At 52.3% G+C, this 26,927-nt stretch overlaps 2 protein-coding genes across 2 annotated transcripts; both read right to left on the bottom strand.

Annotated features, from left to right (window-relative positions):
• Nucleotides 1-4,797: 4,797 nt before the first annotated feature.
• Nucleotides 4,798-26,902, bottom strand: LOC102440783 (alpha-1-antitrypsin). The gene is made up of 5 exons (XM_014448014.2): nucleotides 26,825-26,902; nucleotides 9,256-9,857; nucleotides 7,559-7,829; nucleotides 6,655-6,802; nucleotides 4,798-4,983 (listed from the first exon to the last, which is right to left on the bottom strand). The coding sequence occupies exons 2-5, from the start codon at nucleotides 9,851-9,853 to the stop codon at nucleotides 4,798-4,800; spliced, it is 1,203 nt and encodes a 400-aa protein (XP_014303500.1). The 5' UTR covers nucleotides 9,854-9,857; nucleotides 26,825-26,902.
• Nucleotides 17,435-26,927, bottom strand: LOC102441084 (alpha-1-antiproteinase 2). Its single transcript, XM_006105976.3, has 5 exons — nucleotides 26,825-26,927; nucleotides 21,655-22,289; nucleotides 19,632-19,902; nucleotides 18,539-18,686; nucleotides 17,435-17,702 (listed from the first exon to the last, which is right to left on the bottom strand). Exons 2-5 carry the CDS (start codon nucleotides 22,283-22,285, stop codon nucleotides 17,511-17,513), a joined length of 1,242 nt encoding a protein of 413 aa, XP_006106038.1. The 5' UTR covers nucleotides 22,286-22,289; nucleotides 26,825-26,927; the 3' UTR covers nucleotides 17,435-17,510.

The raw sequence follows: 26,927 nt of genomic DNA, 5'->3' as shown, positions 1-26,927 counted from the left end.
GTCTGTGTGTTTTAACTTTGTTGTGTGTGCTTCTGGCGACAGATGCAAGAAATCACTGCTACATCAATGTTATGAAACTTTCCCCTATGCCAGCGGTTCTCAACCTGTGGGTTGCGACCCCTTTGGCGGTTGAACGACCCTTTCACAGGGGTCGCCTAAGACCATCCTGCATATCAGATATTTACATTACGATTCATCACAGTAGCAACATTACAGTTATGAAGTAGCAACGAAAATAATTTTATGGTTGGGTCACAACATGAGGAACTGTATTTAAAGGGCCAGAAGGTTGAGAACCACTGCCCTATGCTTTCTTCTACAAGCTTTATAGTTTTAGTACTGACATTTAGATTTTTTAATTTATTCTGAGCTATTTTTTGTATATGATGTAAGGTAGGGATCAAACTTTATTCTCTTGTGGATGTAGTTTTCTCAGCACCAACTTGTTGAGAAGACTGTTTTATCCCCATTAGTCTTAGCACCTCTAAAATCACTTGACCATATATATGAGGATTTATATCTGCTCTCTCTATTTTATTCCTGTGGTCTGTATGTTTGTTGCTAAGCCAAGACCACAGTGTTTTGATTGCTGTAGCTTTGAAATCAGGAAATATGCAATCTCTCACTTTGTTTCTATTCAAGATTGTTTTGACTGTTCAGGTCCCATGAGATTCCATGTGAATTTTAGGATGGAATTTTCCTATTTCTATACTAGATGCTTGTGGGATTTTGATAGAGATTGCATTAAATCTATAGATTGATTGGGTACTATTGACATCTTAACAATGTTGTTTTCAAGTCTCTGAACATGGAATGTCTTTCCACTTGTTAATATATTATTTAATTTCTTTAGCAATGTTTTGTAGTTTTCGGTATACAAATTTTTCACCTCCTTGGTGAAAGTTTATTCCTACATATTTTATTCTTTTTGATGCTATTGTATATAGAATTTATTTTTTATTTTTATTTTTAAATATATTTTATTGATTTTTTACAGAGAGGAAGGGAGAGGAATAGAGAGTTAGAAACATCAATGAGAGAGAAACATCGATTCAGCTGCTTCCTGCACACTCCCTACCGGGGATGTGCCCACAACCAAGGTCCATGCCCTTGACCGGAATCGAACCTGGGACCCTTCACTCCACAGGCTGACGCTCTATCCACTGAGCCAAGCCGGCTAGGGCAATATAGAATTTATTTTTAAAGTTCCTTTATGGATTATTCATTGTTTGTATATGAAATGCAACTGATTTTTGCCTATTGATTTTGTCTCTTGAATCTTTGCTGACTCTGCTTATTAGTTCTAACAATGTATGTGTATAATCTTTAGAGTTTTATACGTGTAAATCATGTTGTCTGTGAACAAAGAGAATTTTACTTCTTTCTAATTTGGATGCTTTTAATTGTTTTTTCTTGCCTAATTGCACTGGCTAATAGTTCTATTATGACACTAACTAGAAGAGGCCAAAGCAGGCATCCTTGTCTTGTTTTATTGACTCTAGAAGAAAAACTGCTTTTCATCACTGAGTATGATATCAGTAGTGGTTTTTTATATATGGTCTTTATTATGTTGAGGTAGTTACCTTCTATTCCTAATTTTTGAGTGTTTTTTATCATGAAAGGATGTTGAATTTTGTCAAATATTTTTCTGTATCAAATGAGATAATCATGTGTTTTCTCCTTCATTCTGTTAATGTGATATATTGTAGTGATTGATTTTCATATGTTAAACCATCCTTACTTTGTCCAATAACAAATCCCACTTGATGGTGGTGTATAATCCTTACAATGTGCTGTTGAATTATATTTTCTAGAATTTTGTTGAGGATTTTTGCATCAGAATTCATCAGAAATGTTGGTTTATAGTGGTTCTGTTTTTTCTTATAGTGTCTTTGTCTGGCTTTGGTATCAGAGTAATGCTGATTTCATAAAATGAGTTAGGAAGGATTATTTCCTCTTCATTTTTAGGAAAAGTTTGATGATAACATGTGTTAATTACATTTTAAATACTTGTTAGAATTCAACAGTGAAGCATGAGGTCCTAGGATTTTCTTTGTTGGGAGGTTTTTGATTGTTGATTCAATTTCCATTACTAGTTATACAATTTCTATTTCTTCATGAGCAATTCTTGGTGGACCGTCTGTTTCTAGAAATTTATCTGTTGTATCTAGTTATCCAAATTGTTGGCATATAATTTTTTTCATAGTATTCTCTTATAATCCTTTTTATTTGTGCAAAATCACTTGTAATGTCTTCTTCATTTCTGATTTTAGTTATTTGAGTGTTCACTCTTTTTTTCTTAGTCAGACTCTCTAAAGGTTTGCCAATTTTGTTGATCATTTCAAAGAGGTGTGCATGTATATGTGTGTGCACCAGCACAGCAGACTCAAAGCTCTTTACCTGGTAACTGTGGGGCACCATCCACTGGTCGAACCTACTTGCTCAGCCTCATCCTAGACTCCTCTCCTTGATTTTTTACAGAGAGGAAGGGAGAGGGATAGAGAGTTAGAAACATCAGAGAAACATCATCAATCAGCTGCCTCCCGCACACTCCCCACTGGGGATGTGCCTGCAATCAAGGTACATGCCCTTGACCGGGACCCCTGAGTCCGCAGGTTGACGCTCTATCCACTGAGCCAAACCGGTTAGGGCAGTCTTGTTGATTTTTGAAAAAAGGTCTTTTTTGATTATCTTTGCTCTAGTCCCGTGGTTCTCAACCTTCTGGCCCTTTAAACACAGTTCCTCATGTTGTCACCCAACCATAAGATTATTTTCATTGCTACTTCATAACTGTGAGGTTGCTACTGTTATGAATCATAATGTAAATATCTGATATGCAGGATGGTCTTAGGCGACCCCTGTGAAAGGGTCGTTCAACCGCCAAAGGGGTTGCAGCCCACAGGTTGAGAACCTGCTCTAGTCTTTATTATGTTCTTTCTTTTGTTAGCTTTGAGTTTAGCTATTTTCCCCTAGTTCTTTATGGTATGAACCTAGGTTGGTGATTTGAGATATTTCTTTTTTTAAATGTAAATGCTTAGAGCTATAAATTTTCTTAGTATTGCTTTTATTGCATACATAAGTTTTGGTAAGTAGTGTTTTCATTTTTACTTGTCTCAAGATATTTTAAAATTTCTCTTGTGAGATCTTCTTTGACCAAGAGGATTTTTCAGGTTTTCTTTTGCTACTGATTTCCAGCTTCATTTTAATGTGATTGTACAAGCTACTTTGTATGATTCCAATCTTTTTTAAAAATACATTTTTATTTATTTCAGAGAGGAAGGGATAGGGAGAGAGAGATAGAAACATCAATGATGAGAGAGCATCATTGATCGCTGCTTCCTACACACCCCCTACTGGGGATTGAGCCCACAACCTGGGCATGTGCCCTGACCGGGAATCGAACCGTGACCTCCTGATTCATATGTCAACTCTCAAACACAGCCATGCCAGCTAGGCTGTATGATTTTAGTCTTTTAAAATGTATTAAAATTTGCTTTGTGACCTAACATATGTTCTATTCTGGAGAATTCTCCCTTTGCACTTTTGAAAAATGTTTATTCTGCTCTTGTGGGTGCAGTATTCTGATATGTCTGTTAGTACAGTTGCTCTGTGGAGGTGTTCAACTCTTCTGTTTCCTTTTTGATCTTCTGCCTGGTTTTTCTATTGATTATTTAATGTGGGGTGTTGCTTCTCCTAATATATTGTGTTCCTGTTTCTCCCATTACTTCTGTCAGTATTTGCTTCATATATTTAGAAGCTCTGATGTTTGGTGCATATCTTATGTAATAAAAGGCTAATATGCAAATCGGCTGAATGGCCAAATGACTGGTCGCTATGATGCGCACTGATCACCAGGGGGCAGACGCTCAACTCAGGAGCTGCCCCAGAGCGCTGCTCAGCCAGAAGCTGGTAAGCACAGTGGCTATGGCTGGAGCCTCTCCTGCCTCCAGGGCAGCACTAAGGATGCCCGACTGCAGGGAGCGGGCCTAAACTGTCAGTTGTACATCCCCTGAGGGATCCTGGACTGTGAAAGGGCGCAGGCCGAGCTGAAGCCACTGCCCGTCCTCCCCCTAGTGCACAAATTTTGTGCACTGGGCCGCTAGTGTATTTATATTTGTTATACCTTCTTGGTGAGTCAAATTGTATTTTTTTTGGCCAGACATTTGCATTTATAAAGTCAAATATGATAATCCTTCCTTTTATGGGTTTGGCTTTATTTTAGGCACTTCAATATCAAGGAATAAATTAACCAGTGCTTTCTTCTGAAGCATGTGTATTTTTATATTTTAACATTTGCTCTACCCAGAGGTCCAAACACCATTATTTAATGTGACTTGAGCCTTTAATATTCTGAAATAGTTGGGTCCCCTAAATAAGTGCAGACCCCTAAACTCTCTCCCTGTTGTGTGGTCTGCCTGGCTTGGCCTTGCCTCACTGTTGCCCTCTTTTCCGACCACTCTTCTACCAAAGTCTAAGTAGTTAATTAGGTGTCCCCACCCATCTCCAGTCATTGCTGGTTGTCTGTATATATACATTAAGTAAATTATGGTTTCAGCCAAAACTTTATGCTTGCCAACCACAACGCCAGGCCAGTGTAAATACTTAATCAGTATTAAATGGATACAAAGATGCTGTGACCTGGGTTCCACACACATCCTGGGGCTGTGAAAGGAGACTCAGACTCAGGGATTTGCATGTCACACTCAAGCCCGGGCCAGTTTATCCATTCTTTAATGTCACCAAGGGAGGGAGCTTGGCTTGGGAAGTGAAGGGCTGAACCCGGAGAGGGAGTTACTTTTACATGGGATTTACCATCTTTCCCATGAAGAGAGGCATGTTGGCATTTTCATCCATGATGATGACTAAGAAGGGCCTGTTGAACTTGATGGTCAGATGCTTAAACCTGTGACGCTCTTCCGAAGGCATGGCACCAGAATGGTCATGCCCACTCTCATCGATGGTCAGCACAGCCTTGTGCAGCGCCTGGAAGGGAGAGAGCAGAGGCATGCTGGGGCAGAGGCAGACTGCTCCGTCCTTTACCCAGGCCTTGGAGCAAGGCCAGATATGGGGGAAGCTGTGCTGGGGGCTCAAGGAAGGGTCTGTGCAGAGGCCCAGTGGGGACCTGGACCTTTATAGCATTTCCTTGATTGAAAAACCAAACAATGACAAACAAGCAGAATTGCCAGCTGGGTGTCTGCCATTGGAGCATTTTTATTAAAGAACCACTGGACTCACAACTTGAATCATCATGGTGTGGTGGGAAGAACATGAAATGGGGTTCCAATCCATTTTCCCCCACCAGTTAGCCAACTAACTAACTAACTAACTAACTAAATAACTAACTATGCCAACTCAAGGAGATGAATACTCTTCTTGAATCCTCGCTTTCCTAAGTAGGAAAATCAGAGCTACATGATATGACCACCTAGGGCCACTACGTGCTTTATGTGAGAACCCCAGCCAGCGTAGGTGCTCCATAAATGTGTGCGTGTGTTAGAGGTGTGCATGCACACTCGCTGTGTGTGCGTGTGTTAGAGGTGTGCATGTATGTGTGTGTGCCTGTGTTAGAGGTGTGCATATATGTGTGTGTGCCTGTGTAGAGGTGTGCATGTATGTGTGTGCCTGTGTTAGAGGTGTGCATGTATGTATGTGTGCCTGTGTTAGAGGTGTACATGTATGTATGTGTGCCTGTGTTAGAGGTGTGCATGTATGTGTGTGCCTGTGTTAGAGGTGTACATGTATGTGTGTGTGCACCAGCACAACAGACTCAAAGCTCTTCACCTGGTAACTGTGGGGCACCATCCACTGGTCGAACCTACCTGTTCAGCCTCATCCCAGACTCCTCTCCTTTACCGTTCCTTCCCCAGGAGCTGCTCCCTCCCCTGCACCATACTCAGTCCTCTCTTATCACCTGCCTTGTCCTTCCATCCAGGCCTCCCTTGCAGGGGACACCAGGTCCCCCCCACCCCCCCACAGGGGACACCAGGCCTCTCCACTTCTCAAGGCCTTTGCGACTCCACCTGCGCACCCTCACGCCTCTGGACCAACATTCTCATCTTCCCTGCAAATAGCCCCACCTCAGGAGGTAGAAGCTGGACTTGGACTTTCTGTCCCTGGGCGTGTCTCTTGTTTCTCGTGTCCGATTGTAAGGTCCTTGGGGACCGGGGCATAGGTGGGGACCCTCCTAGTGTCCAGTCCACAGTCAGGCACTCAGTTTGTAGCCAGTACTGAGCCGCAGTTGTTTTTTTCAATTCTCCTGATAAGTGGCATCTTTAGCCCAAATCACTCATTAACTTGGACTCGCTGGTTCATCAATAGCTCCAGTGTCACAGGAAGGGAGGAGGGGGCAGAATTCCTTTGAAATCCCTGACCCTCGGTCTGACTTTGTAAATATGGGTCCATCGAGGCCCAAAGAGGAGAAGACCCTGACCAGAGATGAGACAGAGGGTCAGTGACACCGCCTGAGAGGACGTCCCTAAAGGGCCAGGACAGGAGGCCACCCCTCCCTCGGGCGCCTGAGCACGTCCCAGTCTTGGTGAGTCCAGTGGCCTTCCCCAGAGACCTCGGTCTGCGGGGTGTTTGTGCCCCTTCGTCCCCTCCCCTGGGCTGCAGCCCGCACACATTCTGCCCTGTGGACACCAGGGACAGGCTCACCTTGGACAGCGTCAGGGGAACTCCCTCGCTGATCCCCGAGAGCTCAGCCCCATTACTGAAGACCTTGGTGATGCCCATTTCACCCAGGATGGCTTTCAGATCATAGGTTCCAGAAATGGACAGTTTGGGCATACTCAGAGAGGCAGACCTGTCAAGATGGTTAGAAAAGAAAGGAATTTCACAACACGGAAAGTTTTCCTTTTCTGGTCATTTCTCCCACTTGGCCCCTGCCTCTCTACCCACAGGCGGATGGCGGTCATTATTGGTTTGTTGTATTTTTAGGTGCTCTCCCCTGTCAGAGAATGTCAGAATGATGTGGGTCCTCTTATCCTGAAAGCCTCTTAAATGCCACCTCCTCTGAGAAGCCCTCCGGGCAGACCTGCAGTGTCCTTGGGAAGCACTTTGCACACTGTCCTGCAGGGTTTGGTCACCCCCGACTGGGCCTTCGGGGCTGGAATCCCAAGGGAATGTGGGGCATGGTTTCAGGTGTTGAGTGACATTTGCCCAGTGAGTGTTGAATGACACTCGGGGCTGATTGCTCAGCTCTTGTTTCCCATGGGGACAGGTTGTGGCCCTGAGGAGGTCTGACATGATCCTAGCCAGGAACTTTCTATCCTTTCACTCCACACTCAGCCTTCTCCAGGAAGCGTACCGCTTCCTCTCCTAGTGAGTGAGGTGCTGCTCTCCCTGCGCCAGGCACTGACATGGGGAAGGGGCCGTGTCCCAGCTGGAAGTCCCCCAGGACAGGGCTCTGCCTCCTCAGCTGCCGGCACTGTCCCTCTTACAGAGCCCGGCAGGTGCTACCTAAACTGACGCTGGCCTCTGTCTGGAAGCACAGAGTCATGCACGAGGTGGGTCCCCCTCCCCTGGCCCAATGGCCAGGCCCGACGTGGCTGGGACTCACCGTATGTCGATGTTTTTGAAGATCCTGGCCAGGTGCTTCTGGCAGACCTTGGCCTCCAGGTATTGCATCTTCCCCTCGTCGGGCAGGATCAGGAAGGCGGGCATTTGGCCCCTGTAGTGCTGCAGCAGCACCCAGGAGGAGAGCGCCTTGTCGTGCAGCAGGTCAAACCTGCCCAAACGGTGGGTCATGGGCACCCTTATCGTGGTCTTCTTGTCCACGTGGAAGTCTTCTGCTACAAAGCCCTCAGCCTCGAATTTAACCTTCCACTGGCCTGGAGAGAGGTGAAGGTGCAGGTCAGCCAGGAGAGGGAGGGGTTAGGTACCTGTGGCAGAACACAGGAGCCCGGTGTGAGAGGGCTCTCTCTGAGCCTCAGTTTCCCCGTCTGTCAAGTGGAGCTGAAAGGAACCTCAGCTCACTGACAGGACTTCAGTGGGGAGAAAGCCAGACTGGAGGAGGGTCCACATTGTCTATATTGTAGAGGCTCAGGGATGCCAGCCTGGCTGGGCAGAGTAAGCATTTGAACTTGTATTTCATGCCTGTTTACTAGTAATGGAGGGTTGCTAAGAAGGGGCTAAATGAAAATGATTGGCATCAGTCATGCTTGGCAGCTCCTTGCCTGAGTCTCCCTGCCCCTTGAATCGAGCTTCTTATCATTCAGGGAAATCACCCTTGTTCTTATTCTAATGGCCTTTCCTGGACCAACATGTGAGACACGGAGGCCTGGGCATCCCCTCTGCTATTCCAAGAGACCATCACCATCCTGCCAAGTGAGAGCACACAGGAGTCTCAGGGGCCCCTGAGCCCCTTCCTCATTGGATGGAAGGTGGAGACTGGGGCTGGACAGGGGACAGGACCCGCCTGGAGACCCACAGCTCAGCTGGGGCCCAGGATGTGCTGACTCTGGGCTCAGCGCTCTCCAGGGCATTTTCTGCCCCAGGTCAAGGAGCTCACAGAGAGAAGGAAACAGCCCCTGACCTTGACTCTCACCTCCCTGCCCCAGGCTGTTTCCAGGGACTGTTCCAACAGCCTCAGAATGTGCTCTGGGACCCACAGGTCTCTGGCATTTTCTTCACTCCCAGGGAGGAAGGCAGGCTGAGAGTCAAGTTCAGTTGAGCACCCACATTGTGAGCCTGTAGTCCCATGTTCTTTGTCACATGCTACTCCTCACAGAAACCTGGCAGCAAGGGATTATTAGGTTCATGTTCCAGATAGGAAACTAGAACCTCAGAGAGGTCAGAGACTTGCCGAGAGCCAGACACTGCCGGTGGTGGGGGCAGGATTTGAACCCCGTCTTTCTGACTCTAGAGCTGCCACTCCTCCCACGACACTAGAGTGGTCCAGGAGACCTTCTTCATTTGCAAACTCTGCTAAAGTGTGTTTGCCTGGCTCTGTGTTGTGTGTGGGGCACAGTGCGTACTGTCCCTCTGTCCCTGGTGGGGTTCGCGAGGCGCGTGGAAGAGGCACAGAGGCCTGATGCGTCCTGCAGGGAAGATGACGCTCTGAGTGCTGACCCGTCGCTCGCTGACCTTATTGATCAGGGGGCGTTTCTCATGGTTGTGTGGGGAGAACGGAATCCCCCTGCCCAGATGCATAGTCACATGGCATCCTGCACCGCCCAGGAAAGCTTAGGAACTGATGTTTGAGAATGTTTTTGGATGTTTGTATGCGAACCAGCTCAGGCTGGTGGTAAAACCTACCTTGAAAGAAGATGTAATTCGCCAGAGCGAGACTTGTGTCTTTGTCAAGCTCTTGGAACAGGTCTACAATTTTTTCTTGGCTTTTCATCTCTATGTAATCATTGACCTGTGCATTGGCCTTGGTGTCTCTGAAGTTGATGGAGAAGACATCTGTGTGGTACAGCTTCCCGACATCTTCCAAAAACTTATCCACCGGCTTCACACTCTCGTTGACAAACAAGATGTTGGCAGTGATCAGCTGCAACTGTCTGTCTGGCTCAGTGAAGGTGTGGAGGAGGTGCTGTAAGCCTGTGTGGATGTCAGCCTCAGGTACCTTCTTCAAGTTGAAATGTAATCCCTCCAGGATCTGGGTGTGAGTGTCGCCCTTGGCCCCCAGGGAGAGCATGGCAAAGGCTGTAGCGATGCTCACTGGGGAGAAGAAGATGTTGGTGGAGTTGGACTGATGGGCCACCTGGCGGTACAGGCTGAAGGCGAAGTTGGCCAGTTCCGGTGTGATCTTGTGGACAGCGACTCCATGGAGACTATCAGCCAGGGAGGCAGGGGCCAGGCAGCACAGGCCTGCCACCAGGAGGAGGCCCCACATGACGGAGGATGGCATTGTCCTGTGAGGGAGAGAAGGGGCATCACGCCCAAGTCAGGCCACACAGTGAGTCCCCCTGGCCCCTGATTCACACCATATAAAGCAACCAGAGTTTATTCAGCATCTACCTCGTGCAGCCCTGTGCCAGTGATGAGTTCTGCATCCTCATCGGAATGACTCAGAACAATAGCTAAGACTTGCACAGTGTTCCCAGGTGCCGAGCTCCTCTCTGAGCACTTCGCTCGCACATCTCCTTGCCCCCTTATAGCGATCGTAGGATGCAGGTCATAGGCCAATTCTCAATCTCCAGAGGAGGAGACCAAAGTGCCACAGGCTTAAGTCACTTGTCCAAGGTCACAGAGCAAAGAAAGGAGCAGGACACAGGGAGTGTGGCTCACGCTCTCTACAGCTACCCTGACATCTGCAATGACCCTGAGGTGCAAGTGCCACAGCTCCTATTTTATCAAAGAGGAAACTGAGGCACAGGACACAGGTGCTACATGCACACAGTTACTCAGGAAGCAGCCAGATCCGCCTCAGCGATGACTGGATATGGAGCAGCCCCAAGGCGGCTGCCATGGGACTTAGTTATTTAATGGGCAGAGAGGCTGCTGCCCAGAGAGGGAAAGATCTTGCCCCAGGACACACAGCCAGAACACCCCAGAGCTTTGAGGAATCCCATCCTGCCCGGCATGGCCCAGACCCTCCCTCACGCCACACACTTCATCCATCTCCCTTTTCTCGCAAACACTGCAGCTTGCACATGTGGGCCACCTGATCCTGCATGTGCCAGGCCTGGGGGCTGTTAGAAGCCTGGTGCTGTTTGGAGGAAGAGCACCTGTGAGCCCTTCACCAGGAGGCCCTCCTGGACATCCATTGTCGGAAGGAGTGTCTCCTTATCTTCGCTTTACAGGATGCCAGAAAGTGAGGCTTGAGAGGGTTGGTGACTTGCTCGTGGCCATGCAACTGGTCAAGCAGAGCCAGGACAGACAGGCCTCTGGCTTCTGGTCCCGCCCTCTGCCGGGCGGGGTCACCTGCTAACTCTTCCCAAGCTGGAACCTGGCTGCTTGTAGGGGTCAGGTTAACAAGGAGTCAGTGGCTCAGCGCAGCTCCAGGAACACTGGGGGCAGCGAAGTCCCAGGCCCCAGGCTGTCCTGGGCGGCAGCCTCCCAGAATAACCAGCCCTCAGTGTGACAGCGGAGGGCTCTCCAGGCATGGCCAGGGTCTTCTCGGGTCAGAAGTGCCATGTGGAGGTCCCTGGTGGGACAGGAGGGCCTCAGGGCATGAGGCTCCTTGGGAGGCCTCCTCCCTGGTTAGTCATATTTCTTATTTCAGGATGGATTTGTGTCATGTGAGTCCCCACTGAGATTGCTCCTGGGGGCCAAGGTGTTCAGTAGACCCGTGAGTTTGGGGCGTTCATTCTTCTTGGGTGGGGACCTTGTCTAGGGATCCCAGGGTTCCACGGTGGCAGGTTCTGTCGAGGCCTTTAGGAGATGCAGTGAACCCTCTCCTGCACCCCCCTGGGGAGCTTGGGCACCCCTTATTCACTGGGAACTTAATGGCAGTCATCTCTACAAGGCTAAATGGCAACAGTCTCCGAGTGTCAGGGCTGTTCCCACTAAATAGTCACATGGCCACAGCCCCTCGAAGCCAATCCAAGCTGGCCCCACGGCGAATCTCAGGTCCCATCCCCCACATGGTCAGCAGTGGACTCACCTGTCCACACGGGCAGGACCCACCCCTAGCCCTGGGCTCAGGTGACAGGGCCTCAGATACTGCTTTCTGCAGTGACACAGGGTGGCTGGGGGGCAGGGGGTGGTGTAAGCGAGTTTCTGTTAGCCTTGGACAGGCCTGGGTTCTGATCTGCCCCTGTCCTTCCCTAGCTGTGGGCCCACATTCTCATCTCTGAGCTTCCCCTTTAAAGTGAGATTGCTGGGAGAAGTGAGTGAAATCAGCCTCGTCATCAAAGCTCACAGCCAGAAAGAGACCGGCGATCAGCTGTGGGGGAAGAGGGTTGTGGGTTTTGCAAAGTAAAACCTTTAGGATCCACAAGGGGCCAACCGATATCAAGATGGGCCGTGAACCCAGATAAGAGAGGGGAAGAGGTGAGAGAAGAGGGTTATCGCAAGAGTTAATGAATACCCGTCAGCCTTCCAGAGATCAAGGCCAGCTTGGTAGGGTAGGAGGTCGGGGCCAGGGAGCAGAGGGGAGACCACGGGCCACCCTCCGGAAAGTGGGAAAAGCTCATCAGGCATCTGCTTTCTCCAGTGAGATGGACAGGGCGTGGAATCGAAGGGAAGGTCAAGGTCTCTGTCTCTGACTGAGTTTTAAAGGAACCAGGTAAGAAAGAAGACTGAGGTAGAGAAGCTGGGCAATCAACAAACAGCAAGTGCTGGTGAGGATGTGGAGCAAAGGGAGCCCTAGTTCCCTGCTGGTGGGGGTGCAGACTGGCGCAGCCACTGTGGGAAACCGTATGGAACTTCCGTTTGACCCAGAGATCCCACTTCTGGGAATATATCCTAAAAACCCCAAAACTCCAATCAGAAAGAATGTAAGCACCCCTATGTCCATAGCAGCACTATATACAATAGCTAAGATCTGGAAACAGCCCAAGTGCCCATCAGTAGATGAGTGGATAAGAAAGCTGTGGACATCTACACCATGAAATACTATAAAAAAATTTTAAAAAAGAAGCAGGGCAGAGAATGGGTAGGGGGAAGGGGCTTCCAAGGGGATGGGTCCCTACCTTGGCAGGTGGGAGAATCCCAGGTGATGCCACCGAGGCCACAGGGAGGGGATGAAGAGAGAAGTGGCAGAAAGCAGCTGTGCCCACAGCACTGGTAGTCTGAGGGGAGCGAGCCCACAACTGCGGAGCAGGACAGAGAAGGCTCACTGACCCGCTTCCTATCCTGACCCAGCAACTGCAGCCCAACCTGCTGTGCCTCAGTGTCCTCCTCTGTCAGTGGAGGTGACCATCGTGGCACCCCAGCGCTCACCCAGCGCAGCTCTGGAGGAGTTTGTGGGAGGGTGACACACTCAGCACGTGGAACTCACCTGCTTTCCAGAGAGCCTCGCCGGGCTGCACTCATCTCTCAGGCTGCCCCAGTCTCTCACGGCTTCACCTACTTATAGGGCATCTCGGGGTGGGGATGTGAAGTTCCATGGCCCAGTAACCGCCGCCGCCCCCCCCCCCCCCAATCGTGCAAGAAATGAGCCTGGGAGCCTTGAGCGCTCAGCCAGCAAGGGCCTGATACCATCGGGGCCTTGCTGTGCCTCCCTGAAGCAGCCTAGTCTAGTGGAGCCAGCATGTGCAGGTCACCTGAGGGTGGGGTGGTAGGGCCCGTGGCCATATAAGACCAAAGGGCTGTCTTGCTTTGATGCCCACCTCACAGATCTGTGGAGAGGAGTAAATGAGGAAGACATACTCAGAGCCTGGAACTGTGCCTGAGACATGGTTGACCTTCAACAAATGTCAGCGCCTGAAGTCACTGGGCTTGAGGCTGCCAAGGTTCCAGGCCCAGGAAAGCTCACGTCGGGACGTGGAATCGGCCTCCGAAGTGCATTTATCCAGGCGGGAGGGAGATCACAGACACCACCACGTGCCAAGACTCAGTGTGACCCTGTGGAAGAATGACACTGGCCACCCTGAAAGCATCAAGGCCTCAAGGAAGGCTCAAGGGACCTTAATTGTCCCTGTTTTGCTAGTGAGAAAAGCCAAGGCTCCCCGTGGGAAGCCGGGGGGGGGGGAGAGGGGGGAGTGGACCCTCGCTAGCGTGCCAGTGGGGTCTGTGTAAGATCCCAGGCCATCTGGCTCCTGCTCCTGGTCCATGGTAACCAATTGTTGCAATCTGCAAGTTACTCCTCTCTTAGTTTTGTCAGTGAATCGAGACAGGGAAGCAGGAAGCTAGCCCCGAACTATTACTTCTGGAATCTACAGTCTTGAGAAATGTGTAATATTTGGTAAGAACCAGCACTACAAAACACTCTGCAGAATAGTCCACAGAAGAAACTTTAGAGTTGGGTCTTGTTATCCCCATTTTGCAGTGATGGAAACTGAGGCACACAGACATCGGAAAAGCTCATGGTTCTGTACTAATTGGAGGCTGATTTGGGATTCCTGCATTCTTTCTGCTTTGTGGTACTGCATTTTCATCCTAACATTTTAATGCTGAAAGTCACCTCAGGATGAAAGGAAGTGACAGTGATCACACTCAGAGCATACTGAGGCTATTGATAACTGCTGACTAAGGGGAAAATGGCTTTTAAAAATCCATACAGTCTGTTTTCTGTATCAGTGAGTCTGTTTCTGTTTTGTTTGTTAGTTTATTTTGTGCATTAGATTCTACATATAAGGGAAATCACATGGTATTTATCTTTCTCTGACTGGCTTATTTCACTTAGCACAGTACCCTCCAGGTCCATCCATGCTGGCTCCGAAGTAAGATTTCCTTCCTTTTTTATGGCTGAGTAGTATTCCATTGTGTGAATCAGGGATGGGGAACATGCAATCCAAGGGCCATATAAGGCCCATGAAATAATTTGGTGTGGCCCTGCCAAGGCATTAGGGGTAAGTTAATTACATGTTTGACCAAATATAGCAGGCTAATTTTTAAGTTGATAATTTTGCATGGCCTGCGAATGATGTTATAAAAATCCAAATGGCCCTTGTCAGAAAAAAGGTTCCCCACCCCTGGTAAATGTACCACAGCTTTTTTATCCACTCATCTACTGATGGGCACTTGGGCTACTTCAAAAAAGAAAAAAAAAACAAAGAAAGAAACCCCTAGATAACAATGTGGTGATTGCAGGAGGGAAAGGGGTGGGGGAGGTGGCGGAGGGTGAAAGGGGATATGTGGGGCAGAAAGAGAGTTGATTTTGGGTGATGAGTGTGCGATGCAGGAGGCATGCAGATGATGTGTTACAGAGTGTACACTTGAAACATGTATGGTCTTATTAACCAATGTCACCCCAATACATTCAATAAGAATAAGGTGAATACAGACTTCTCACTTGCTCTGTTGGCTGTGCTCTCTGTGAAAGCCCCACCGTGACATTAAAAAGCATCCAGGCAGCTCCCACCTTCCCCTGCATGGTGTGCCCTTTGTTCCCAGATCGCACAGTGATAATGGTACAGGGAGCACTGGCCTTGGGGGCAGCTTGGGCTTCAGAGAGCACACGTCCCTGCTCATATCTTTTGTCTCCGCCTGCGGTCAGGCCCTCCCTGAGGGACTGTCCTGCTATTGCCCCCCTCCCGTGTGACTTCTCAGGGCACCCCCAGATTCCCTGGCACGTGCTCACCGCAGCACCTGGGCCATTTCCTCCTGGTGTGAACTCACCACCCCTTTTCTGGCACTTTCTAATATTTTTCCTCCCTGAGGGTTGCCCTCTGCCTTCCCTGGTCCTTTCTAATCTAAGCCATAATTGAAGGCTTGCTTCTTAGGTGATTTATATAAATATATACATATTTATTTAAATTGATTTCAGAGAAGAGAGGGAGGGAGAGGGAGAGAGAGAAAAGCATCAGTGATGAGAGAGAAGCACTGCCTCGTGCACGCCCCACACTGGGGATGAGCCCACAACCTGGGCATGTGCCCTGACCGGGAATTGAACCTGACCTCCTGGCTCACAGGTTGATGCTCAACCACTGGCCACACCAGCCAGGCTGTTTGCATTTTCTTGCTGAACAAGGACCCACCCATGGCCTTGTGGAGAGGGCCAAGGGGGCCCTGGGGTGGAAATCAATATGTAATCTGTAGTTTCCATTTCTGAGTTAGTGCACATGTGTGAGAGCCTGGAGCCCCCTTGACCTTGGTCTTATTTTAGTCTTTCCAATGTATCCCCTGACCCTCAAAATCAGCCCTTGAAGGACACAGGCTAGGAATCGTCATCCCCAGTGACAGGAGGGCAGCTGGTGCCCACCCGTCAGGGCAGAGCTCCCACTTAAACTCAAAAGTGTGTTATTTATGCTTAAAATTGAATAGCTGTGTCTTGCCTGCAAACCAATAGAGGCGTGACTGTCACTGCCAGGCAGTCCCTGCGGCTTCCCAGAGTCTTCTTCTCCATTTCAGAGGGGAGCTGGGACCCCGCTCAAGGGGAGACTGACCAGCACCAGCCCAGGCCCCAGCACCGGTGACTCCAGCTGGCGGTGGGCCAGAGAGGCAGGTGCCACGTGGACTGGGAGGCTGGAATTGGTCATAGGTCTGAGATGGTCTGGGGAATGTATGGCGTAGGGGCGGCCCGGCCGAAGTGAGGGACCTGCCTTCTAGGCCTGGGTCTTCTGTCGGCTGGAACCCTAGCTCCCCACCTGTCATTGGGGGTAATGAGTCCTAGCCTGTGTCCTTCGAGGACTGAGTTTGAGGGTCGGTGGATACACAGGGGACACGAAAGAATAGGCAAAGCTGAGGCTGATGGCGTCCTGCCTGCCTGAGGCCTGCTCTCTTAGGACAAGGCTGCCCCGATGCTTTGCCCACCCCATGGATGGACCCTATTGGTTCCCATCTGAGCCAGTGTGGGATGGGGGTCCTTCTGCCTTGTCCCCGATCCCAGGCCAAGCCCATTCCCGAGAGCCCAGGGAGCTGGCTCCTCCAGGCTGCGGGGCCAGCTCGGCTTCCTGGCCCTTGTAGGGTGTGTGTGTGGTGGGGAGTGGGGGGCTGCTCTCAGGACGGCCTCCAGCTGGGGCCCAGGAGCTGTGGTCTCCCTCTGAGGACCACGGGGACGCCATGGGGCAGGAACAAGGCAAGTTGAAATGTGTCTCCTTCAGAGCTCAGCCAGGGGAGGGCAGGCGGGCCGGTGGGGTCGCTGCTTGCTGTACTTCTCTCCCATGGTGAAGGCATCATTGTAATGACTTTGCAGAGCCTCCCAGGACATCCTGGCCGCATGGTGAGGGGACAGGAGGGCGTAGGGTACGTGTCTTGGGGGGTAACTGTCCCGCCGAGTTTGAGCGGGTGTTGCCAACCCGACCAGAGACCCTCTTCTTCACCTGGGACAAGAGACCCGCGTCTAGGACAGCGTATCTGAGGGACCTGGGAGGGGAGTGACAAGGGCAGAGCGGGTGTTCGCCGTCCAGCCCATTGGAAAGGGCTCCTGGAGAGACAGACCTGTGCATGGCCGGGGCCCGGCCTGGCTCAGGAGACTCTGGGATGAGAGGGGACCTGGCTTCTCCCTCTGCCTCTGTGCTGGACACGCGGCAGCTCAGCACCCCCGTGGGAGCTGCCTGCGCTGGGGCACCAGGGAGGCGGCCTGGTGGTGGGCAAGCAGCCCTGCAGGGGGAGGGCCTCCCAGGGCCACAGGGTGGGGCTTGGCAGGAGGACCCGGCAGACGCTTGGTGGAGGGGCCACGGGCTGGACTCTGAGCCATGCAATGCCCCCTGGACACTTCCCAGGCACAACTGGCACCTGGGGTTTTCTGAGGAGATGGGCAGAGGCAGCAGGCTGTGCTGTGTCAGCAGCCACACATCCGGCCCCGCACGGGGCTGGACGGTGTACGTGTCTAATAAATACCAACACAGTGGGTACGTGACATACCCCCCTCCCCGCCCCCCAGGTAGAGAGGGGAGACTCAGAGACAGGAGGAGGAGGGATTGGCAAGTCACACTCCAGCTTGGGCCAGGCCAGTCACTCTTTATTGTCACCTTCGGAGGGGACCTGCCTGGGTGGGGGCTGAACCAGAGAGGCAGCTATTTCTGGGTGGGATTCACCACCTTGCCCACAAAGAGGGGGGCTTTGGTGACTGTATCATAGATGACCACGACGAAGGGCCTGTTGAACTCAATATCCGGGGGAAGCGACATCGGCATTATTTCCATATATGTGGCCCCGGCAGCTTCGGTCCCCTTCTCATCCAGGGTCAGCACAGCCTTATGCATGGCCTGGAGGGGAGAGAGCAGAGCTGTGGTCTGAGCGACACAGGCAAACCCCACCCCGGCCTGGGAGCTCAGCTGGTGAGGGCAGTGGTGCCAGGGAGGGGAGGCTTCCCGGGCCTGTCCCCACCAGCTGTCCCTCCTTCCAGGTCCCCCCACCCCCGCAGGGGACACCAGGCCTCTCCACTTCTCAAGGCCTTTGCGACTCCACCTGCGCACCCTCACGCCTCTGGACCAACATTCTCATCTTCCCTGCAAACAGCCCCACCTCAGGAGGTAGAAGCTGGACTTGGACTTTCTGTCCCTGGGCGTGTCTCTTGTTTCTCGTGTCCGATTGTAAGGTCCTTGGGGACCGGGGCATAGGTGGGGACCCTCCTAGTGTCCAGTCCACAGTCAGACACTCAGTTTGTAGCCAGTACTGAGCCGCAGTTGTTTCTTTCAATTCTCCTGATAAGTGGCATCTTTAGCCCAAATCACTCATTAACTTGGACTCGCTGATTCATCAATAGCTCCAGTGTCACAGGAAGGGAGGAGGGGGCAGAATTCCTTTGAAATCCCTGACCCTCGGTCTGACTTTGTAAATATGGGTCCATCGAGGCCCAATGAGGAGAAGACCCTGACCAGAGATGAGACAGAGGGTCAGTGACACCGCCTCAGAGGACGTCCCTAAAGGGCCAGGACAGGAGGCCACCCCTCCCTCGGGCGCCTGAGCACGTCCCAGTCTTGGTGAGTCCAATGGCCTTCCCCAGAGACCTCGGTCTGCGGGGTGTTTGTGCCCCTTCGTCCCCTCCCCTGGGCTGCAGCCCGCACACATTCTGCCCTGTGGACACCAGGGACAGGCTCACCTTGGACACCTTCAGGGGAACCTCCTCGCTGATCCCCGAGAGGTCAGCCCCATTACTGAAGACCTTGGTGATGCCCATTTCACCCAGGATGGCTTTCAGATCATAGGTTCCAGAAATGGACAATTTGGGCATACTCAGATCGGCAGACCTGTCAAGATGGTTAGAAAAGAAAGGAATTTTACAACATGGAAAGTTTTCCTTTTCTGGTCATTTCTCTCACTTCTCTTGTTTCTCCTGGGGGCAGAGTGTGGCCCCGAGAAGGTCTGACAGGAATGAGCTGCCTGGTGCTCGGGCCGTCTTGGACCCAAGCGAGATGCAGCCCCTCCTTGCTCTCTGTTCCAGTCTCTGGTGAAGGCACCCAGGACTGGGCTTGCTGGGTGGTGCTTTCCTCCGTCTCTCTTAACTTTCACCTCAGACTGTTGTGTATTTGTATATTCATTTATATATACGTTTATAATGTATTCTTTTCTGTGTTATTGATTTTAGCCATTTATTTTACATTCTGATTTTTTTGATTGTTTATATGTTTGCATTGCACACATTTATGTAATTACATGTAGTTTACCATGTGCGTGATGAACTATGTATGAGGACAGGCATCTGTGAGCACAGAGAGATGTGCACTAACTTGGGGCGCATGCTCCAGTGTCACTTCACCCCCGGCCCGGTGAGACCACGCGGCTGGCGGCCTTGGAGCAAGAAGCGTCCCCACACCGCGCCTTCGCTGTTCTGGCCTCTCCAAGCCCCCTTTCCCCTGCGCAGCGTGGACTTTCTATCCTTCACGTCACATGCAGCTGCTGCCTCTCAGGGCGCGTTGGTGCTGCTCTCCCTGCACCCACTGCTGGCACCAGGAAGGGCAGTGTGGGTGCTGGGGAGGAAGTCCCCATGGACAGGACTTTTGCCCCCTGAGCTGTGGGCACTGCCCCTCTCACGGGGGTGCTGCCTGAGCTGACACTGGCCTCTGTCCGGAAGCTCAAGGTCACGCACAGTTGCTTGGCTCACAGGGTGTGGGTCCACTCTCACCGCCCCATCCCCCCAACCCCCACCCCTGCCAGGCCGGAGGGGCAAGCCAGCCGCAGGTCAGGGACGTCACCTGTAGTGTCTCTCTCCTAGGGCCTTGCTGAGGTCCTCCTTGGTGAGCAGGTTCTCCATGTGGCGCAGCTTCCCCTCGTCGGGCAGGATGAAGAAGGCGGTGGCATTGCCCACATAGTCCATGAGCAGCACCTGGCTGGAGAGCTTGTCGCAGTAGTGCAGGTTATACCTGTCCTGGCGCTTCATCATGGGCACCTTGACCGTGGTGGCCTCGTCCACGTGGAAGTCCTTCTCAGTGGTATGACTAGCATTAAAGGGCTCCACCCATTTGCCTGGAGAGAGGCGAAGGTGCAGGACAGCCAGGAGGGGGAAGGGTTAGGTACCTGTGGCAGAACTCAGGAGCCCTGACCCTCCTGTGTGAGAGGCTCTCTCTGAGCCTCAGTTTCCCCATCTGTCAAATGGAGCTGAAAGGATCCTCAGCTCACTGACAGGACTTCAGTGGGGAGAAAGCTGGACTGGAGGAGGGTCCACATTGTCTATATTATAGAGTAGCGGTTCTTAACCTGTGGGTCGTGACCCTTTGGGGGTCAAACGACCCTTTCACAGAGGTCGCCTAAGACCATCGGAAAACACATATATAATTACATGTTGTTTTTGTGATTAATCACTATGCTTTCATTATGTTCAATTTGTAACAATGAAAATACATCCTGCATATCAGATATTTACATTATGATTCATAACAGTCGCAAAATTACAGTTATGCAGCAACAATGGAAATAATTTTATGGTTGGAGGTCACCACAACATGAGGAACTGTATTAAAGGGTGTGGCCTTAGGAAGGTTGAGAACCACTGTTGTAGAGGCTCAGGGATGCCAGCCTGGCTGGGCAGAGTAAGCATTTGAACTTGTATTTCATGCCTGTTTACTAGTAATGGAGGGTTGCTAAGAAGGGGCTAAATGAAAATGATTGGCATCAGTCATGCTTGGCAGCTCCTTGCCTGAGTCTCCCTGCCCCTTGAATCGAGCTTCTTATCATTCAGGGAAATCACCCTTGTTCTTACTCTAATGGCCTTTCCTGGACCAACATGTGAGACACGGAGGCCTGGGCATCCCCTCTGCTATTCCAAGAGACCATCACCATCCTGCCAAGTGAGAGCACACAGGAGTCTCAGGGGCCCCTGAGCCCCTTCCTCATTGGATGGAAGGTGGAGACTGGGGCTGGACAGGGGACAGGACCCGCCTGGAGACCCACAGCTCAGCTGGGGCCCAGGATGTGCTGACTCTGGGCTCAGCGCTCTCCAGGGCATTTTCTGCCCCAGGTCAAGGAGCCCACAGAGAGAAGGAAGCAGCCCCTGACCTTGACTCTCACCTCCCTGCCCCAGGCTGTTCCCAGGGACTATTCCAACAGCCTCAGAATGTGCTCTGGGACCCACAGGTCTCTGGCATTTTCTTCACTCCCAGGGAGGAAGGCAGGCTGAGAGTCAAGTTCAGTTGAGCACCCACGTTGTGAGCCTGTAGTCCCATGTTCTTTGTCACATGCTACTCCTCACAGAAACCTGGCAGCAAGGGATTATTAGGTTCATGTTCCAGATAGGAAACTAGAACCTCAGAGAGGTCAGAGACTTGCTGAGAGCCAGACACTGCCGGTGGTGGGGGCAGGATTTGAACCCCGTCTTTCTGACTCTAGAGCTGCCACTCCTCCCACGACACTAGAGTGGTCCAGGAGACCTTCTTCATTTGCAAACTCTGCTAAAGTGTGTTTGCCTGGCTCTGTGTTGTGTGGGGGGCACACTGCGTACTGTCCCTCTGTCCCTGGTGGGGTTGACGAGGCGCGTGGAAGAGGCACAGAGGCCTGATGCGTCCTGCAGGGAAGATGACGCTCTGAGTGCTGACCCGTCGCTCGCTGACCTTATTGATCAGGGGGCGTTTCTCATGGTTGTGTGGGGAGAACGGAATCCCCCTGCCCAGATGCATAGTCACATGGCATCCTGCACCGCCCAGGAAAGCTTAGGAACTGATGTTTGAGAATGTTTTTGGATGTTTGTATGCGAACCAGCTCAGGCTGGTGGCACCACCTTACCTTTAAAGAAGATGTAATTCACCAGGGCAAGCACTGTGTCTTGAGAAAGCTCTTGGACCAGATCCACAATTTTCCCTTGGGTTCCCTTCTCTACGAAATCGTTGATTTGTTTCTTGGCTTCTTCGGAGTGCTTGAAGTTGACGGAGAAGGCTTTGGAGTGATACGTTTTCTTGACATCCTCCAGAAACTTATCCACCAGCTTCACGCTGTCATCGATGAACAAGCCGTTGCCGGTGGTCAGCTGCAGCTGGTTGTCTGGCTGGTTGAGGGTGTGGAGGAGATTCTCAAAGCCTCTGTGGATGTCAGCCTCTGCTCTCTCTGTGAGGTTGAAATCAAGGCCCTCCAGGATCTGGGTGTGAGTGTCGCCCTTGGCCCCCAGGGAGAGCATGGCAAAGGCTGTAGCGATGCTCACTGGGGAGAAGAAGATGTTGGTGGTGGTGGACTGATTGGCCATCTGGCGGTACAGGCTGAAGGCGAAGTCGGCCAGGTTGGGGGCGATCTTGTGGCTGGCGGACTCATGATCGTGCTCAGCTGCATCTGTGTCCTGGACAGCGACTCCCTGGAGGGAGGCAGGGGCCAGGCAGCACAGGCCTGCCAGCAGGAGGAGGCCCCACGTGATGGAGGATGGCATTGTCCTGCGAGGGAGAGAAGGGGCATCACGCCCAAGTCAGGCCACACAGTGAGTCCCCCTGGCCCCTGATTCACACCATGTAAAGCAACCAGAGTTTATTCAGCATCTACCTCGTGCAGCCCTGTGCCAGACACATTCTATGTCCTCATCGGCATGACTCACCGGAATCACACCTCCAGATGGCCTGGGTGTGGAGTGCACCTTCTTGATGCCTCCATTAACATCTGTAGTGACCCTGAGGGGCCAGTGCCAAAGCCCCTATCTCATAGTGGGGGAAACTGAGGCGAGGGATGCATGATGTACACGTGGTACATCTCATCACTCAGAGGGAGGAAGGCAGGCCGAGAGCCAGGAAAGCAGGCCGACCAGGCCCAGGGGTGCCTGGATCTGGAGCGGCCCTAGGAGGGCTGCCGTGGAGCCCTGTGACTTAAGGGGCAGCGAGGCTGCTGCCAGAGGGGAGAGATCCTGCCCCAGGACACCGCCGGCCCACGGTGGAGCTTTGAGGACCCTCACAGGGAGCCCCCGCCCCTGGTGGCTTCCTGCTCTGGAGGGCTGCCCTCTGGATGCATCTGAGGTCTCAGCCAGGAATGGGCAGCCTGCTCACCCTGTCACCGCGTGCCCCAGCCCGGGCTCAGAGGGGATGTGGGCGTTAGAGATGCTGGGCTCTCTAGTATCGGGGTTTGTCTGTTTGTGTGTGTATGGTGGTCGGGGGATGGGGGGAGGTACCTCTGTTTTTTCAGACAGACCTGGGTTCTAGGTACAAATCATTTCGTGTCTCTAGCCCTCACTTTTCCTCATGTAGGAAGTGAGGCCGTTGGGAGAAGTTAGTGAAATAAGTCTGGCCACCACATCTTATGTCGAGGGGATCTGAGAGAGCAGCTCTACGAGGGAGAGCCCAGGGGGCGGCAGACTGGCTGCCTGCTGAGGACAGGCAGGGGGGAGAGGTCCGTGGCTGGGAGACAGTGGGGACAGCCGGGCCTGGGCTGAGTCAGCAGGAGCAGACTCTATCTAGTGACGGTCCAAGTCAGTGCCACCCACAGCAACACAGAGCCCGCCTTCCCCACAGAGCTCCCTCTGCTCCGACAGGCCCCCGCCTCGGCCCAGCAGCTGCACCGCTGGGTACAACCTGCCCTCTTCACAGCTGGGGACACTGAGGTCTGAGCGGAGGAGACACCCTGCGCCCACAGCTAGCTCTGACTCACAGAACGGAGACCGTTTTCATAGAGCACAACGACAAAGGAGGCCCGGAAGCTGGAATGAGAAAAACCTGGGGAAAGTTGGCAATAAACGCTGGTTTCATCTCCCCTTGGACTGTTAAAGGTTTCTTTCCCAGAAAACAAACTGATGAGGCACAAACTGGCCTCCCCACCACTTGTTTCTGGCCTGGAGGCTTGTAAATAACCCAACGGGCAGACCCCGTTAGCTAATGGCGGCTGTTTTTCTCGAGTCGCCTGTGGTTTAGAGCTGAAGACGCTAAGTTAGTTCTGTGTCTTCCTCTCCCTCCCCTTTCCCGCTGGATTTGGCATGTCCTTCGGGGGGGCAGAAACCGCCCATCTTTGCAGGACTCAGATCAGGAAGGCTTTGGGCCAACAGGGTGGGGACGCTAAATGTGCCGAGTGGCCTTAGGGCCAGAGGCTGTGGCTTCCACCCTGACAGGGCACCACTGTCCACTTGGCCTGTCCTTGTCCTGGGCCTTGCTCTCCCCGCCTGAGCAGTCGAGGTGGGGGCGGCCTAGATGAGGTCCCTGTGTGCTAAAGGTGGACCCTTAATTACAGGGTGTCTGGGTTTGGGGAGCAGAATGCACTCCCCGAGGGGAGAGGTGGGAGAGGTGCCCTCCCAGTCAGAGGGCTGCTGGCCTCTAAGAAGGTGGCAAGGCTGGTGTGGGGCTGAGGTGGGAGGGGCTGCAGCTGCGTGAACACCTAATCGCCCCCGGTCCACCTTCCTGGGTGCTGCACCACCTCATCTGGTTCCTTCTTTTACAGTAAGGGGGTGAGGCCCAGAGAGGGTCAGGGCCTTGCCAAGGCCACACAGCGAGCCAGTCACAGAGCTGTAACAAGCCTTGGTTTTCCCAGCACTTGAACTTCAGACTCAGTCAGCCATGTCCTCAGTTCTCAGATCCCATGAATGTCAGAACTGGGCCCCGAGGGACCTGACGTTGGCCTTGAGCCTCCTGTTGGCTTCATTTAGCCTTTCAGTCTGTTCCTTACAACACCAGGGTCTAAGATGTCTGCTGTCTCCTTGCCCTTCTTTCAAAGGCAGCACGCGCGCCCCCCCAACCCCCCACCCCCGCCAAGCTTCATGCTGGGGAAGCCACCCGGGGATGAAAAGTAGGTGGTGCAGTACCCAGAGGCCTGTGGGCCAGGCTTTACAGCACAGACGAGGACGATGGCACGGTGACATTTCCAGGCCGGTGGGAGCAGCCCTCCAGGGAGGAGGGAGAAGGGCGCCACCCCTTTTGCCTGATCTCACACCGTTCCCACCCAGGAGCATAAAGTGAAGGGCCGAGAGTGACCCAGGGGTCCAGGGAAGCGACTGCACCGCAAGGTCAACACTTGCTGAACCCTGGCACTAAATAAGCCCCGTGTGACCCGGCCCTGCCTCTTATGGGCAAGTGGCCTCACTTCTCAGCCTCGGCTTCCTGCCTGCAAAGTAGAGAAAAGAATCTCTCACAGGCGGAGGTGAGGAACAAACGAGGGGTGGGTGCGGAGGACCCCCACACCTGCACACAGGCAGGGCCACGCGTGAGAACTGGCCGACTTCTTCCTGCCATGTTGCCCAGGACCAGGGAAGGGGTCCCTGCTCAGCAAAGACCCACCTCCGAGTTTGGAAAATGTAAAGTCAATTCTCCAAGTAGTTACTTATTACCTCTGAGCTGCCAAAGCCTGTGCCCAGCACACATCAGCATCCCTGTCATCAGGCTTAGTAAACCTCAGGCATTTTAAATGATCTGTTCTCAGAGCCTGCCCTTTGAGGTGGGAGTTAGCATTAGCTCCATATTACAGATGGAGAAATGGAGGCCTACAGAGATTACGTAACTTATCGAGAACCACAGAGCCAATTACTTACAGAGCTGGGATCAAACCCGAGGCATTTTGATTCCAGAACCTGGCATTTAACTCTTCTCCCTGTATAAAGCTGAAGCCAGAGGCCTTGAAACAGAAAACAGCGCAGCTGGCCTGGCCACATGAAGGGGGCAGCATCGCTTGGTGGCTAAGATCAGAGACTACGAGGCTAGAATGCCTAAGTTTCATCCACTGTCAGCTGTGTGACCTTGAACAAGTTACTTAACCTCTCTGAACCTCAATTTTCTGAAAATGATAAGGTTGCACTTCCTCAGAGAGTTATTGTGCAATTAACTACTTGCAAAGTGCCAAGATGTGCCGCGCACAGTCAGCTCTCAGAAGTGTCAGTTGTCCTTGATTTTGTTGGGGACCTTTCAGAGCACTGTGTGGGAGTCTGGGGGCCGTGGCCTTGGTCATGGTCATCTCTGTCACCTCATCTCCAGAATCCAATGGCTGAAAAATCATGTCCTTCTAGCATTGTAGCAATCAAGACCAGTGGGGTGGGGTGAGAAGAAAGAGGGCCAAGATTATTGACATTTTGCCCAAGAGGACAGAGAGGTCGAATAACTGTCCAGGATCCCCCAGCATCGATGAGGCCGGGAGGCCAGCCCAGGTGTCCTATTCCCTATCTGGTACCTGAGACCCAAGAGAATTAATGTTGACCATGGGCATGGGATCAGGGGCGTGGGTTCTGGAACTAGGTGGGTGGGGCTTGGATCCTGGATGGTGTGTATTTGGGGCTGAAGAACTTCTCTGTCCTCACTGTCCGCATCTGTAAAATGTGACTAACCATGGGAACCACCTCAGAAGGTTGCTGAGAGGCTTAAAGGCTGGACCGCAAGTAAGGAGCTCAATGCCGCCTGGCCGGAGCAAGGGCTCCGGAGCGCAGCTCAGAGCGCCTGCAATGGGCCCCTCCCAGGGTTTCCCATCTCACACCATATGCGAGGGCGGCCAGAGCCCACTGGCACAGGGGGGCCCATTTTGATGCCTCGGGGCTGAGCCTGGCAAGTTCTCCTCTGAGCGTTTCTGCTGAGGATGGAGGCCCGCGAGTGGCTGGAACTCTGGGCTTCCAGTCTGGCCTGGCTCCTCTCCCCCTACGTTAGCCCGGGCTCCTCACTGTCCCTCTCTGGGCCCTAACCTTCTCAACTGTAGAAGGGGAAAAAGATACCCCCCAGGGGTTGGGGAGGGGAGGCCTGGAGGGGACAACAGAAGGAGAGACACAGGAGCTGGGCCAACAGAAATGCCCCCCTGGGCCCAGGCCACCAGAACCAGGCCCCACTCCCACTTCTGTGTACAGAGGGCCAGTATTCACCAGTGAGTACTGAGGAGGCCCGGCAAGCTGAGGGGGCAGGACAGGACCTCCAGGAATGCTGCTACTATGACAACAGAGGCCCACCCCACCCTGCTCCATCCTCCCTGCATCCCCGGGGCTGTCTGAGGCCCCTCCAGAAGCTCTCCTCGGGGAAGGCATACTTACGATTGACTGTCCCAGGCCGGGGTTGGTGACCAAGGCTGAGGAGACAGAGCCCTGTCCTCGTCCGTATTTAAGCAGTAGACTCAGGGGGCGCTGGGGGAGGCTG

Source organism: Myotis lucifugus, unplaced genomic scaffold (genome assembly GCF_000147115.1).
Source record: "Myotis lucifugus unplaced genomic scaffold, Myoluc2.0 scaffold_742, whole genome shotgun sequence".
Classification (NCBI taxonomy): Eukaryota; Metazoa; Chordata; class Mammalia; order Chiroptera; family Vespertilionidae; genus Myotis; species Myotis lucifugus.
The sequence above is the reverse complement of the archived record's forward strand: the minus strand, read 5'-3'. Positions and strand labels throughout refer to the sequence as shown.

Excerpts from the sequence above, each read along its gene's own strand:
- LOC102440783 (XM_014448014.2), bottom strand. The coding sequence starts at position 9,853 with ATGCCATCCTCCGTCATGTGGGGCCTCCTCCTGGTGGCAGGCCTGTGC. Across the intron at positions 6,803-7,558 it reads TTCAAAAACATCGACATACG|GTCTGCCTCTCTGAGTATGC; the intron begins GTGAGTCCCAGC and ends CCATCTTGACAG. Across the intron at positions 4,984-6,654 it reads TTCCCCTGACGCTGTCCAAG|GCGCTGCACAAGGCTGTGCT; the intron begins GTGAGCCTGTCC and ends TCTCCCTTCCAG.
- LOC102441084 (XM_006105976.3), bottom strand. The coding sequence starts at position 22,285 with ATGCCATCCTCCATCACGTGGGGCCTCCTCCTGCTGGCAGGCCTGTGC. Across the intron at positions 18,687-19,631 it reads CTAGGAGAGAGACACTACAG|GTCTGCCGATCTGAGTATGC; the intron begins GTGACGTCCCTG and ends CCATCTTGACAG. Across the intron at positions 17,703-18,538 it reads TTCCCCTGAAGGTGTCCAAG|GCCATGCATAAGGCTGTGCT; the intron begins GTGAGCCTGTCC and ends TCTCCCCTCCAG.